Consider the following 14925-nt stretch of genomic DNA (forward strand, 5'->3'; position numbering starts at 1 on the left):
GTTTGAGACAAACTCCACACAAACCGCCTATACTTCACCGTTGTACAGAACACAAACACTTTTGTTGTTGTGGACTGTTTTTAAATTGCCATTGTGAGAGCACCCTCGAACATAGAAACATGAAACTTACACAGATGATAGCCAAAAACCTTGTGGTTCTTACAAGTGTTCAACTGTTTTGATATCCAAAGTAGTTTTGAAGATATAGACATTTGCTTGAAACATGTAAAATTGCAATTTTCCCATTTGTTAACATAGGATTTTGAGATGATGACAGGAAGGATTTACTCCTCTCACTTCAGATCAGTTTCACATAAAGATGTTATGTTTGACACAAATACAACATATATTTCTAAATTCTTCTGAGCTTGAGGTTTACAAAACTGAAAGAATTTTTCTGATCGGACGTATGGTTGACGAACCGCAGTCATTTGTTCGGAGAAAAACCGTGGTGCTGCAAAATCTGCTGACTCACAGTGCTCAACTGCAGGTGCTAACCCCTCCCTATACATGTTCAGGGGTTTTTACAGGTATTCAACAGTTTTCTCTTCTTAAACTGGGATTTTCACATGTATCATTGTACATTAGAACAGATCTTTCTTAAAAACAAAGCTTTTGGAAATATACTAGACTTTTTCTACATTTTGAACTTATTTACATTTCAATTATTGTCAATTCTGTTCACATTTTGCTTTTGGTTACACATCAGCTCTCTTGGTTATACTTTTTTGGTACTTTTCTTTTCTTTGAATTTGCACTTTTTTTGTCTACTGCAATTTTACAAGTCTCTAGCAATACAATGGAAATGCTCTTGATTTTCTACTAGCCTGGGTTTTTCAGAATGCTTGTGTTTTTTAATAGGATTACTTGCAATTTATAGGCAATATTGCTGTATTCTGCAGTTCTTTCTGCAAATTATATTTATTCTGCAACAATTAGCTTTTCTGCTGTTCAACACATTTCTGAAATTTATAGCCAATATTGCTGTCTTCTGGAGTTCCTTCTGCAAATTATGATTTTTCTGCAACAATTAAGTTTTCTGCAAACCAAACAACATTCTGCCATTTATTGACAACATTGTTGATTTCTGCAATTTCTTCAGCAACTTATGGTAAACTTCAGTTTCTTCTGCTAAAACGTATGCAATGAAGCAATTAAAGAAACCACCTTCTGCAAATCTGCAATCAAACGTATTTCCGCAGGAAATGCCATTTTCTAGTTACATTTAAATGTAAGTAATGACTTATTGTTTCAGCATGACTTTTAAAGTTATAAAACCAATGTTATGTATTTTCTGAGCGCTGGCAGCTCCGCGCTAATGCGAAGGACCGACTGGCGAATAATGATGACGTCGTCGAGGGAGAATTTGGACATAGCTAGTATTTTTCCATATCTCTCCGCTTGGAGGGCTGAATTTAAGGGTAGGGTGAACCCGTAGAGATAGGGGGCAGGATTTAGATTCCGCCTTACTCATAAATAAACTCAGACCTAACAGCTCTGCAGGAAGAAGGGTTCTGATCCTATGTTGTTTATGTACAGAATTGAAGTTTTTAGATTCTATTACATGCATCAGCTGGAATAAATATACCCACCATAAAAACTGCAATGAGGATGAGGCAAATTGCAACGATGAGGAGAAAGGGTAGCAGATAATACTCCAGAGGCAGGCTGAAGTCTGGGATGAGGACTACATGCCCCCTAGAAGGACAAAGTATTGTTTTTGACACTGAGCAACATTCTTATTTGACACTAAAGTATTTTCACATGAGAACTAACACTGTACCAATAAAACTAAATATGCTTCTTTCCAACAAAATATAAGAAAACCCAGAATGTTAGAATGGTAAAAGACACATAAGAAGAAAAACATGCAGTGGGCGTGTCTATATTACAGTTCTGGACAATCATAAACCGACTTTACACTTAACAAACAAAGAACAACTGATTGTTCTGCTACACAGCTCAGGTGATCTAAACTGGATAACATGGTGTAACTATGAAAGCTGAGCTGCAGAACTTCTACAACCACTTGGCTGTGTTGAGCTCCTTTTTGGTTCTTCTTTCACTGTCTCAGCTCCTAAAAATCAATCAAATCATCTTTAAAAAGCTGAACCATAAGCAGAAGTCTACTCTTTGTTGACAGAGAAGATCCTGCAAACCTTGGGTAAGAGCTTTAACTTAGCCAACAAACTCCAGACCACTCCCAGTGTTGTGCAAACTCACTTCTGCTGTTCTTATCACCAACTTGACCTGCTCGACTGGAGGGAGGAGCACCTAATAATCCCCCTAAAGGAGACTTTGCCTTCGCCTCTCAAAAGCAGAGGAGAGGGAATGTAAGACAAAGCCCTGAGGGTGGAACGCCTCGGAGATGTTGAAAAGTTGCTGGATCACATTTATGCCATCAGTTAAGCAGAAATGCCCCCTCACAATCAAGCTTCTTTGTGACTGTTAGGTGAAACCTTCTGCTAACTCACATGCATCTAAAAAAACTTTTTCTAGTTCTGTTTTTTTCTTTTTTTACATAAATTTTAATTAACTAAAGATTAAGAGTTTTAAGTCGATGATCTCTGTTAGATCTTTGTCCTCAAATGAGACGTTTCTTTTGTAAAATATTGCGTCAGCTGCTGGGACAATGCATTCCTCCCTGACACATTTCAGAGCACATTGTAGGAATGAATGTAATCATTTGAAGCATCTGGAAAATTGAGAATATGGAGCAGCCTCTAAAAATTGAGAAACAAACATAGCAGCTAAGTATTAATCATCATAGTTTAGACTTACCCTTTATCATACATGTAGTCTCCTTTTAGAGTGTTGGCAGCTTCTGAACTCACGAACACAGAAGGAATAACTATCTGCTTCACAACATCCACTGAAAAGGGAAAAAAAAAAAATTATTTGATTTGTCCACATTTTTTTTTTCAATTTCAGGAAAATTCTATGATTTATTAATATTTGCTTAATTTTTCCTTCTTATTAAAATCTTTGGCTAACAAATCCAGATTTAAGGATCGTGAAGAAATCTGAAATAAAATGAAGGTTTATGCCATATTCACACGGGGCCCAGAAACGCACACCTCAAGTGACCACTACCAATGACAATATTGTAAACGTGTGTATATGCACGTTTCAGGCTCCTGCGTTCAATACTGTTGCGTCCATGCGTCACTATTAACGCTTCTTTGTCCGTTCAGTAGCTCTACGTACAAAATGCGCCATTTTACCCTAGTCTAGACTTAAGTTGCACGCACATCGGCTGCGTCGACTCACGTTCAAGCGGTCGCTTTCAATAAAAAGTCTATGAAAGCACACATAAACCAGAATTTTGGGCTTCCGCGTCGAGAACGCCCGTGATTCCGCTACGCTAGTTTTTAAGTTCGTTCGTGGGCTCTACATACAAATTGGGTGTTCACTGATAGTGTGCAGACAGTTCAACCTAGTTGAACATTTTCAGGCTGAATCACGGCAAAGTGTCCTTGTGACCAATCAGGGAATCGGATTTGGTAGTGACATGTGGGTGTGGCTTTAACCAAGTTTTAAATGATCTCGTTTAAAACAAAAATATATATTTTGGATGTTTTAATTCTTTAAGTCTGTGGAGATTTCCTACAGAACATCATTGAACATTCAAACGTAAAACTGCAAACTGTTGTCTCCAAACAGACAGAGACAGGATGCCAAATGTTTACTATGCATTTGTGCAAATATAGTGATGAAGGATGACTTACAATCATTGGATCCCATGCTGATTAGGTCATCAGAGTCTACATTGTGAACAATGGCTGCCTTGTATCCAGCTTTCTGAGCATTGAGGACCTGAGAAGAGATTTTATAGAAGAAATTAAATTAAAGACCAACAACAATCATGATGGAAGATGTCAGAAATTATGTAATCAAGTCTAATTAGCACTCTTCTCAAGTTAGACTCATTCAACAGTCCTTGTGAAAGCTCCAGATTTTCATCTTTAGGGACGGCTGAAGCTTAAGGAAGTGGGGCATGTTGAAAGCCACAGTATACTGAAGTGTTAATGAAACGTCTGCAACATGATTTGGTCTTAATACAGCAGGGATATGCCCCCTGTCTTTAAAGTATTGTTCACAGGAGCATCATCAAACAGTGAAATGACTCCATCAGCTCTGTTGTAGTGCCAGCTTTCCACCTATGAGGCTGTTTCTGCACTTTTAGTGCGACCAGATCCGGTAGAGCCATTGTTGGGGCCGATAGCTCACAGATGTGCTGGAGGAAACAGGACGTGACAGTGGAATCCTGTGCTGAATCACTGAATGCACACAAGCAGAAATAAAAATAAAATTCTAAATCCTTCCTCTGAACTTAGAAGGATAAACTGGGTTCAGCTGTTGAAAGTGCTTTATGATAAGCAGGAGTAACAGGGCTGAACATTGACTGTATATAAGAACTGGACTGAGCAAGTGCGACGTCACCTGTAGTACATTATTTTCTTTAGGCTCCAACCAAATTAAGTCAATTCAGTCACTATTTTTTTGTTATATGGACTATTTCATGTTGGAATCACAAATGGTCGGTAAGCAGTGACTGGTCCAAGTCGATGTTTCTATAGCAACCACTCTCACCAATAAGGAGTGAGCTTGCTGGAAAACCACATCCCTACCATATGTGAGAATCTGTCAATCAATTTCGAATGTTCAACATGAGGCTACATACTTTCACTGAGGCTTCTGATTGGCCAATTTAAAACTTGAATAACTTGCAATAAAAAAAAAATAGGATTAGCATGAACAAGTTAAAAACAGGTGGTAGAGCAAGAGAATGACTGAGTAATAGCTGTTCATTTCTCAATAGAAGTATGTGAGATTTTGACTTCTTGGGGTCAGCGAGTACTTCCTGTTTGGAACACCAGAAGGGACAGGTCACTCAGTCCAGTCTCATGTACAGTCAATGATACTGCCCCACAGGAGTTTAAGATTCAGATGTTGTCAAAGTAATTTATTTTAAATTCCATATTTTAATGTAATAAAGTACAAATATGGAAATATAATCAGTGAATGGAATACTAAAGGCTTGTTTCCACTGAGCGGTACGGTACGGTTCGGTACGGTTCAGGACAGTTAGAATGGGTCAGGTAATTCAGGTGAGTATTTCCACTCAAAGTTGGACCTTCACAGCACCTGAAGAGGTGAAGCTTACAACAACATTGGAGGTCATCCAACAGCTCATTTTTTCCATTTGGCTTTTGGTACTTTGTACATATATAGCATTTGATGTTATTTGAGAGAAGATTGTGACTGGTGAAGAGGAATACGGCTGCATTTTTTAGTTGTAATGACTGTAATGTTCTGTATTAAAATGTCCCTCAGTCACACCATTTCAAGTTTGTTATAATTCACAGCTGTCTTCATTTAAGTTAATTACCCTCAGTCTATTTAATTGTCTGGTTTTCAGTTGTTCTTCATCAGGTCATCTGCTCTGCTCTGTTTTGGCACATTTTTTTGGTTCTACATGGTTTCTTGTCATGTTTCAGTTTATTTATTAAATGTTTTAAGTTTCTGTCACCTAGCCTGGTCTCCTGCATTTTGGGTCCTCCACCACCAGTTCCTGACAGCTTCATTCCATTTTTCTATGGACCAACAACAAACAGATGCCCACAAATGGTACAGTTAATGGGTTCATTTCATAATAGAAACGCTAAAAATCAGAAACACTCAGTGGAAACAAGGCATCAATATTCAATCATTTTTTCCCACGGTAATATTAGAATTGAGACTGTTGGCTTATCTGGCTTAAATCTCCAGATCTAGATGTGAATGATCCCACCAGGGTGACACAGCCAAGTTCTGGATGTTTTCTTGTATTTTGATTGGCATAAGTGAGGAAGCTTCAACAGGCAGGAATTCAACACAGAGCCGTTTTCAGTTTTTATGCTGGAACGTGTTACTGTGTTCGTGTGCAGACTCTGGCTTAAACTCCAACACCTTCACAGTTTTCTTAAAGTCACTGTTGTGCTTTTGGTGGTTTACGCAAGTTCCTTTTCTGGCTGGAATGTGCTGCAACTGAAGATCTTTAAAATCCCCTGGAAAGCTTTTGTTTTATTTTTCTGCATATACATTTTTGTGCCCATTTGAACCAGTTTTTTTAAAAAATAAAAGAATGCTACATCCTCGTGCTTTTTTTTTACAGGGAGAGAAGCAATGAGGCAACTCTGTCTGCTTTTCTCCACATAAGGAAATCTTTTTGTTGCAAAATTGGAAACTTTTATTTTAGAGAAATTAAACTTTCGAATTTGACTGAAGGAGTGCTGCCTTGATTGTTGATGTTCTACAACAGGGGTATTCAAGTCCAGGCCTCGAGGGCCGTGTCCTACATGTTTTCCAACCAACCTTCCATTGAAGCTCCTTATTGGCTGCTAATTTCCAGGATCAGGTATGTTTAGCCAATAAGGAGCTTCAATGAAAGGTTGGTTGGAAAACATGTAGGACACCGGCCCTCGAGGCCTGGACTTGAATACCCCTGTTCTACAACGTTCCTCAGATTGCTTTTATTGTAAACCACAGTCTCCTTCAATCGACGCCTTCATCTGTGATTATTTTGCTTGAGAAACTGGATAAAAAAAATTGGAAATCCAAAATTTTGACCTTGCTCTTCTGTTTACTTTCAGTGTGACAGACATGATCCAATACCACTCATTGAATTTCTGCATTAACAGACAATTCTCTTGACAAAATAGCTTGGATCTTACATATCTCGTGTAAACCACACCATGCTCCTTAAGCGTCCAATAAAATCAAAGTTCATGTTTATTCATGTTAATCTACAGTACCTCGTTTTTCATGTGGTATTTTCAGCCTTATAAATCTAAAGCCTCTAAAATTCTTTTGATTTTGTGCATAATTGATATACCTTAAAATATTGCAGAATAAGGGAATAAGGAGAATTGAGTAAAAATTATGATGCATTTGATCATTTTTTAACAAAATATAAGTTACATTTATAGAATTATCAGGAAAAAAAAACTTTACTTCCTCCTATTCAGTTCTGTAGGCATATAGTTGTTTGTCACCTCAAAGATATAATAAAACAGAACCTGAACACACTGATTACAAGCCAAGACAATGCAGATGTCTGTGTGCTTTTTTTTTATATACTTTATTGCAGGTCCTTTCAACCCGGCTCTGGAGGAAATCCCCAAGTAAATGATTAGTGCAGGAATCAGCTTCCTGTAGCAATCAACGGCCTACAAGGCGGTGAGTGAGAGCGATGGCGGCCTCCTTAAAGTGTTGATTAAAGATCAAAGAAAAATCGGTTTGTTTGAGCACCAAAAAAGTACCGTCCACCATTTGACACTGTTGGGGAAGGCTCTGCTCATTCTGCTAACCTGTAAAATCAGTTTGCGAGTGTCAGCCAAGCAGCTTTGCAAGGCTCCATTGTGTGGCCATTGTACTCTGTCGTGATGCAAGGAAATCCATTTAGAGCTAAGGGTGAACACTGCGAATGCATGTCAGAGCTAACAGCGGACGGTTCTGTCTTTGGTCTGTTCCTTGTCATTGTGATTTTATAAACAGGCGTACGTAAAGCAGCGTGTATGGCAGCCGCAGCATTGCGATCCCATGTGAGAGGGCATTGTGTGGAGGCATCAATGGCTTCTGTGTGTGTGTGTCTAGAGGCAGCCTGTCTTGAAAAGAGACACAGACAATACACTGTGTCTGGGCGTGCATCTGTAAAGGTTCTTAAGAAGGAAAGACGGACAACGAAAGGAGGATTTTTGAGTGAAAAGTGGACAAATTTGTCAAAAATATCCTTGAAAAGATGTAAAAAATTGAAGGATTTAAAATTACTGCCAAGAGTCGCAACAAGAGGGTACAAAATGTTCAGTTGGGGTTTGTCTTTGTTTTCTGACATATTAAAGTTATTGTTTCCAACAAAAAATAAAAGTGTTTGTTCAATGATCAAAAACAGTAATTTTCTTTGACATATCCAATCCGGAAGACAAATGCACAATGCTCACAAGTTTGAGCAGGAATGAAAATCATCCAAGTGGGAGATGAGCTTTATGTTTCTCATTTATCATTGATGCTTGGCACTGAAAAAAATCTGACACTAAATGAACTGATCTCTGTTTATATCGAGGCGGCTTCGAATTGAGTACCGTGTTTTCTGGAGTATAAGTCGCAGTTTTTTCATAGTTTAGCCGGGGTGCGACTTATACTCAGGAGCGACTTATTTGTGTGTATTTTTTATTTTTATTTTTTTTCAGACATCAATAGGCTCATACTGATGTATTTCCCTGTAAGCAGTCTTTTGGTGGTTGTTACCGCTAACAACCGCCAGAGGGCGCTGTATCTGAAGTATTTGGTACTGACAGCAGAAGAAGAAGTGTCTTCCAAAACAAACATGGAAGAGAATCTGATTGTTTTTCCTCTTAAACTTTTATATTTTCTTATACAGATCAAAATATTAGTATTCTTGCATTTCTTTCTTTTTTTATTTTTATTTTTTAGCTATGCTGGGGTTGGCGGATTTGTTCGGAAACGTCAGACTTTTCTCCTAAAAGTGCAACTTATACTCCAGAACGACTTATGTATGGTTTTCTTCTTCTTGATTATACATTTTTCGCTCTTATGACTTATACTCTGGTACGACTTATTCTCCGGAAAATACAGTAACTTCAATGCCAATCTGGAAATATATGCTGTTTGGTGGCACTTCTTTCTTTCTGTCGTTGATTAAGCCACAGCTTTAAGGTGCACCAAGCACCTTATCCTGATTGGCAACTCCCTAAAACCCAGTTAGTGGTACAATATCAATAAAAAGTTGCTTTTTTGGGGTTTTTATTATGAAATTATGGAACAGTTTTAGGTTGCAGAGCGTCTGGATGCCAGTGTAGAGGAATTTAGGCATCGCTGCTGCTGGCTCCTCTTGTGTTTGCATGGGCAGAGATAAGCACATTTAATACATTCCTGAGATGAAGGACAAGAAAGAAAGTAGAGGAGGAGGCCAGAAGCTCAAGGAAAAAAATAAGTCGGACGTGTAAAAGTCAAGAACCACAAAAACAATCCCACCTTTCACACAAATTATATGTAATTTTAGAATGAATTACAAAAAACTAACATGTACAGACCACAAGGACTGCCCTTCAGGTACGTGTAAAGCTTTGAGTAATCCACTATAATACTGTTACCGATGGATTAAAAATCCTGCTGTTCTTCAGCGTCACTTTCATTGGCTTTAACAGTGGAACTGAATACAGTCAGCAGCTCTCCCGCAGGATTGGATACACAGACTAAATCTAACTACAGAGAACTACATCCATCTTTATGCGACTCCTTGAGTTCGCTTCAGACTCCATATCATTTGTATTCTTGAATCATTAGGCTTGGAGTAAAAAAAAAAAAAGTGGAAGTATAATAAGCTATGATGTCTATTATCACAAATGAGCAGCTTTAGGCTCTCTGACCAAACTCTAAAACAGTGAAAGGAGAAGCAGAATATAAAAGTATTCCTTACATACAGATATGTTTTTGCACTTTTCTTCTTTTTCAAGTTTCACAAACACACGAGTGTTTTTTTTTTTTTTTTTCTTTAATGGGTGCGACACAGTAAATCATTAACAGCAACTTTACCTCCAAAACAGTTTTTCCGTCTAGATTCAGGAGGGCTTTTTTGTGGATTTTGGTAGATTTTTGCAGCCGTTTTTAAACAAAACACACATTTGTTCCTTAAATTGAGAACAAACAAGCAAATAAAGATCTCTGTTTTATGTGTGGGAAATGATTCAAAACCATTTATGGAAGTTTTAAATGATATGAAAGCATTTTTCAGGAAATTTCACAGCTGTGCGAAAAGCATAAACAAAACAAAAACCAAAAGTGAGGTCAAAACTTTTTACCACATGTGATGGGTTTTTAAAATTCAAAGGTCAAGACAATATTCATAAAACATTAAGCTTAACAGCCAAATTTTCAAGTTCAAATGACGCAAACATTTTTGTTTCGATTTCACACATTATAATTTACATTTAGTCATTGATTAATTCAACTTTTATTTATTTTTAACTAGTTTTGTCTGTTCTGTGTTAGAAAAAGTACTAATGAAAATCTTTGAAGTTGAATTATCAATTTGGATCATCCACTTACATTTTTATAATATCAAGATAAGGTTTACTTAAGTTTGTTTGCATTAAATTAGAGAAATTACAGCTAAAAACAGGCTTTTCAGTGAGTTTTTTTCAACTTCTCAAATCAAGTGCTTATAGTCTGATCTTACTGTCCTCACAAGCAAATGGCAGCACGCCATAACATATAAAACAGCTCTGGTCAGAAAGTGCTAAATAAACACAAACAAAACTGTTAAACCATTTAATCGATTCTTTCCCAGCAAATGTTCCTGTTTGTCCAGACCCCCCCTGCATCCAGCCCTCTGGAGCTCCTAAAAGTTTACGCGTCTCTCAGGGCCCAGGGATCTGCCTGGAGCAGCGGACTGCGCCTTTGTATGGAGCCGGTTAATGTGAGGGACTGCGTGGTGATGTTGGCCAAGGTGAGGGGGATAAAAATGTCTCCGCTCAACGGTGAAATGGAAAAAGGCATTTCAAAGGTCACCGCACCTTCCATCCATGTGAGTGCATGTGTGGGTTTGTGCGATGCACAAGCCTCACCTGTGTGTTTGTGATGTCTGAGCACAAACAGGAGGACACAAACATAATAGACCATTTCTCTGATCTATATCTGTGCATCGTTCCTCTCCAAAGGGTCTATCATAACTAAATTCTAACACTACAAAAGTTGAGACGCATAAAGGATAAATTATATATGGCTTCTAGAGTAAATTCTAAGTGCCGTGAAAAAAGGCTGTGGATAACATTACTAACTATACGTGCATCAATGTTTCATGCAAGTCAATAATTGCAGCATTTTCTGTCCTGCGAGACTCTTCTGCCAACACAGCAGCACCCAATGCAGCACTGCAGCTAAAACACGTTGGCTTCTCCTCCTTCCTCCTTTACTGCTTCATTACTCTCCTTTATTGTCAATCCTGGTCTTCACAATAAAAAAAACTCTCAGTATTGAATGGAGGGATATTTTAAAGTTTGAAATTGGTGTAAAAAATGAATGAAAATGTTTGAATTTTCTATTTGGTGGATTTGATCATATTTATTTTATTTATTTAGTGATCACACTTCACTGTTTGCATCTATGTCTATGATCTCCACCAAGATGTCCCAACCACTGACTGTATATGAGAACTGAACCAAGTGAGAGCGATGTCACACACAGAAAATGGCTTACTTCTGGCTCAACAAATGAAGTCAATTCAGTCGCCATTTTTTGGTGACATGGACATAGTCATGTTGGCGGGGGAACCTGGTTGCAGACAAGATGGCGGCTGAAAATAAATAGCCGGAAGGAAGTTAAGAACCAAAACATCATCCACCCTTGTTATTTCTGGCACAAAGCTGCTTTTCTACGCATCAGAATAAACTGATTCGCGTTGATCGCATAAAGTATTGAAGTTAACTGCGGTCAAACGTAAACACTGGTTTGGAGCTAGAGCTCCAATGTAAAAGTCTCAACAGTTTTTTTTTTTCAAATCTGAACACTTTTGTTTACTCTCTTTTGACACATTTTAAGCTAATCCTGATTACTAAAACCGTTTAGTCCCATTAAAACATTTTAATAAATGTGGCTACAACTCTTAAATCTTGTGGAATTTTCGCTTCTGGCTATTGATTTTCAGCCGCCATCTTGTCTGCAACCAGGTCCTCTTGTTACGATGGGACCAAAGAATGTCAGTAATAGCGGAACCGGTTAGGTTGATATTTCAGATAAATTGTACACTTTTGTGGTACTAACATCAAGGTTTGCAGGAATTGAACCTTAGGATCCCTTGTTTCAGAAAAGAGCGCTAGCCACGAAAAAAATCCAAAAGATGGACTGTGTAGAGACGTGAAGACACAGCAACTCACTGAAGTGTGGTCGAATGAATGCAGGCTCATTTCTCACACTGCAACATGCCTCTACCATAGCAACAAAAAGTGTTGAACCAGACCTTGATACAGCTGTTCAAAATTGGTCACATAAAGTATGAATAAGTGAACTATCCCAACAAGGATCCAAAGTCTAGGACTTTTAATATTTTTCTCTCGCTGCTTTGCCCTCATAATTTCTGGCCAATAACTGAAGAGATCTTTAGTCACATGGTTTTGTTTACAAGCTTTGGTTTGAAACAGAAATGACACTTTAAAGGCAAACTAATTATAGACCAAATACAAGGTTCAGGGCTCAATCCGGATCAAATTAACTCGACTTTTCCGGTCTGAATACACCCTTAAGTGCTTTGGTTGATTTCTTCCGTTTTTTTTCCCCCCATCACCTGTGCTTAGAGCTATAACTTTGAAAATGTAAAAACAAAAACAATATAAAGCTAGCAGGGAAAACAATCATGGCAAAATAATACTGGGGAATTTTTGTTGATCTAATCAGAATTGTTACTCAGAAAACACAGAGATACATCAACAGTGAAGTCTAGAATTAAAAAAAACTAAATGTCATGAACTATGACTTGACTTTCTTTGGTTGCCCAAAGATTACTTGGATAATATAACCCACCAGTGGTTTATTATCCAGTGTGGTGTTTGAACAACAGACCAGGTCAGTGCATGACTTGGCACAAGACTGCACCTACAAAAATACATTTTCAGAGAATTGTGTTAACTAATAAAAAGCTGCTGAAAACGAAGGCAGCAGAGGCGCCCAGCAGAGAGCCTGTCGCAGGTCCAGCACATCATTTACATGAAGCAGACTGGAGCTCTTCTCTCTGTAACTCACTGACTACCATGTTATTCCTGTCTTTTCCCTGCCCCCCCTCCCTCCTTTGCACTCCTTGTGCCCTCTGCTTGCTCTGTTCCCTCCCTTCCCTTCTTTCCGCCACTTTCTTCTTCCTCCTCTCCTTGGAGTTTCAGTGGAATGCTGCACAGTGCAGAGTTTGGTTTCAAGGTTCAGACATTTTGATTAGATAAAGGCTTCAATAAAACGGCAAAATTCAAGGTGCGGCCACATGTCCAGATAACAAAACACAGGTGCAGCCAGAGAGACTCGCTACAGGTGTCATAAAGACTATTGCAACATACTTCATTGAGACTTCTTTTCAGTGTTGTGAGCTCTCAGGAGAAGTTTTTTAAAGGTGTATATTTGCAGCTGTGGTGTGTTACAGAGCCACAGCTTCTGTTTGTCCTGCAGGTCAAAGGGAGTAGTCGGAGCGGTTTGTTGCCACAACAAATTGCAAAAGACATCATGGCGGCTGGGAAATCCAAACAGCTCTGTCAGATCCAGCTAGTGGCCTAGATCTCTCACAATAAACTGCTCCAGAGAGTCACACACTCAGTCAGCCATAAGTCATACGTTGTCATAAGACTGAGTGAGTGTGTGCAGGAAGCTAGGTCATTATTTGAGTGAAGACTGAAGTCTGTGTGTGCTTGTGTGCAGCTTGGGGGGCTGTGAGGTCACTGTTGTGCTGCTAAAAACCTTTACAGTCAGGAGATGGCAAAGTGAGGAAAATCAAAGCCTCCAAAAGATGTATATCAAAATAGACCTACTTTTCTAGTTGGGCGGGTTAAGCTATTTTGCACCAAAAAGGGAAAAAATTGGCCTCTCCTTTTGACCACACCCTGCTGATCAGAGAAGCTTTATGTCCCTGCAGTGTTTTTCCACCAGACCTTTAAATACTTCTTATTTTAACCAATTCATGTTTGGTTGAGGATACAAGTTTAAATTTGGAGCTTTCAATAATCTGTCATCTCTACCCCAAGAGCCACCACAAATGTATTAACCATTCTTGCTAATGTAAATTTTACAAAATATTTCAAGGGCAGTATGTTTAAGTTATCTCATTTATCTGTACTGTATAGATGCTAAACAAATGGCTTTAAGTTACTTTATTGTCTTTTTGATTATTGCAATGGTGAGGTTTCTATATTGTTTCTTTAAAAAAAAAAGTTTTATATTAAAACAAAGTCAGACATTTAGACCCATATTCTATTTTTGGGTTCCAGATATGAATCACTAAAATCTATAACCTTTGGCTCCAGGAATTAGCTATTGGTAGAAGATAGTTCAAGATTAAACTATAAATAACATGAATGAAAGATTTCAAATGATTGAAGAGAACTTCAACCGAAGGACTGATGTTGCTGCTTAGTCATCTATAAATGCAAACATGTGACCACAAACCCCATTAAACAATGTCAATATTTAACTATGACAGTTACAAGACCAGATAAAGTCTTAGTAGAAGCTAAAATAATTTTAAAATGAAATGGGATTCTCCTGATAGGGAACTTATCCATAAGGAGACTGATAAAAACATTGACGGTTTATTAAAAAATACATTTAAATACGATGCATTGTGGTCCATATTCCCAGATCTAGTGAGCATTGATGCACACTCTTTTCACAGAGAACTCTGGGAAATTTCTAGAGCGCTGGATTTTGGAATTGTAGATTCAGACAGCACTACAATATGGCAAACATATTATAAAGTGCACTATATAGTGAGTAGTGATAAATTCGGACACAGCCTGTGTATTCCAACTAGGTAAGAACAGTTGAATAATTTAAGGAAATCAAGTGATTATTAGATCTAAAAACAATGAGAAGAAATCAAGTTTGTATGTTGTCAGAAAAATCAAATTTTTGTTAGTTTTTAAGACAAGAAGCAGCAGCCATCAATGTTTTAGTGACATGACTTCAAAATGTACCATTGCTATATAGACATAACATTTTCTAAGTGGCAAATCTAAGTCTTCCAGAGAATCTTGCAAAAACATGAGGAACATGAAACACGAAGGGGTCCAAAAAGGTATAAAGGGGTCTAAAATTTCCTGCCCCCTTAAAAAAATGTCAGAAAGGTCACCAATAAGACACTCCCCCACAACCTCAAAGAATGCCAGTGTACAG

The 14925-nt window shown here is 38.1% G+C and overlaps 1 protein-coding gene across 1 annotated transcript in view; it reads right to left on the reverse strand.

The window, feature by feature from the left end:
• rnf13 (ring finger protein 13) overlaps window positions 1-14925 on the reverse strand; it is a gene marked incomplete at its 5' end in the record, with an annotated part of 43899 nt that overhangs the window by 13780 nt on the left and 15194 nt on the right. The window contains 3 exon segments of the mRNA XM_024278131.1: window positions 1593-1698; window positions 2782-2872; window positions 3729-3816. Coding sequence (XP_024133899.1) covers window positions 1593-1698; window positions 2782-2872; window positions 3729-3816 — 285 coding nt within the window.

Source organism: Oryzias melastigma, linkage group LG4, assembly GCF_002922805.2.
Source record: "Oryzias melastigma strain HK-1 linkage group LG4, ASM292280v2, whole genome shotgun sequence".
Classification (NCBI taxonomy): Eukaryota; Metazoa; Chordata; class Actinopteri; order Beloniformes; family Adrianichthyidae; genus Oryzias; species Oryzias melastigma.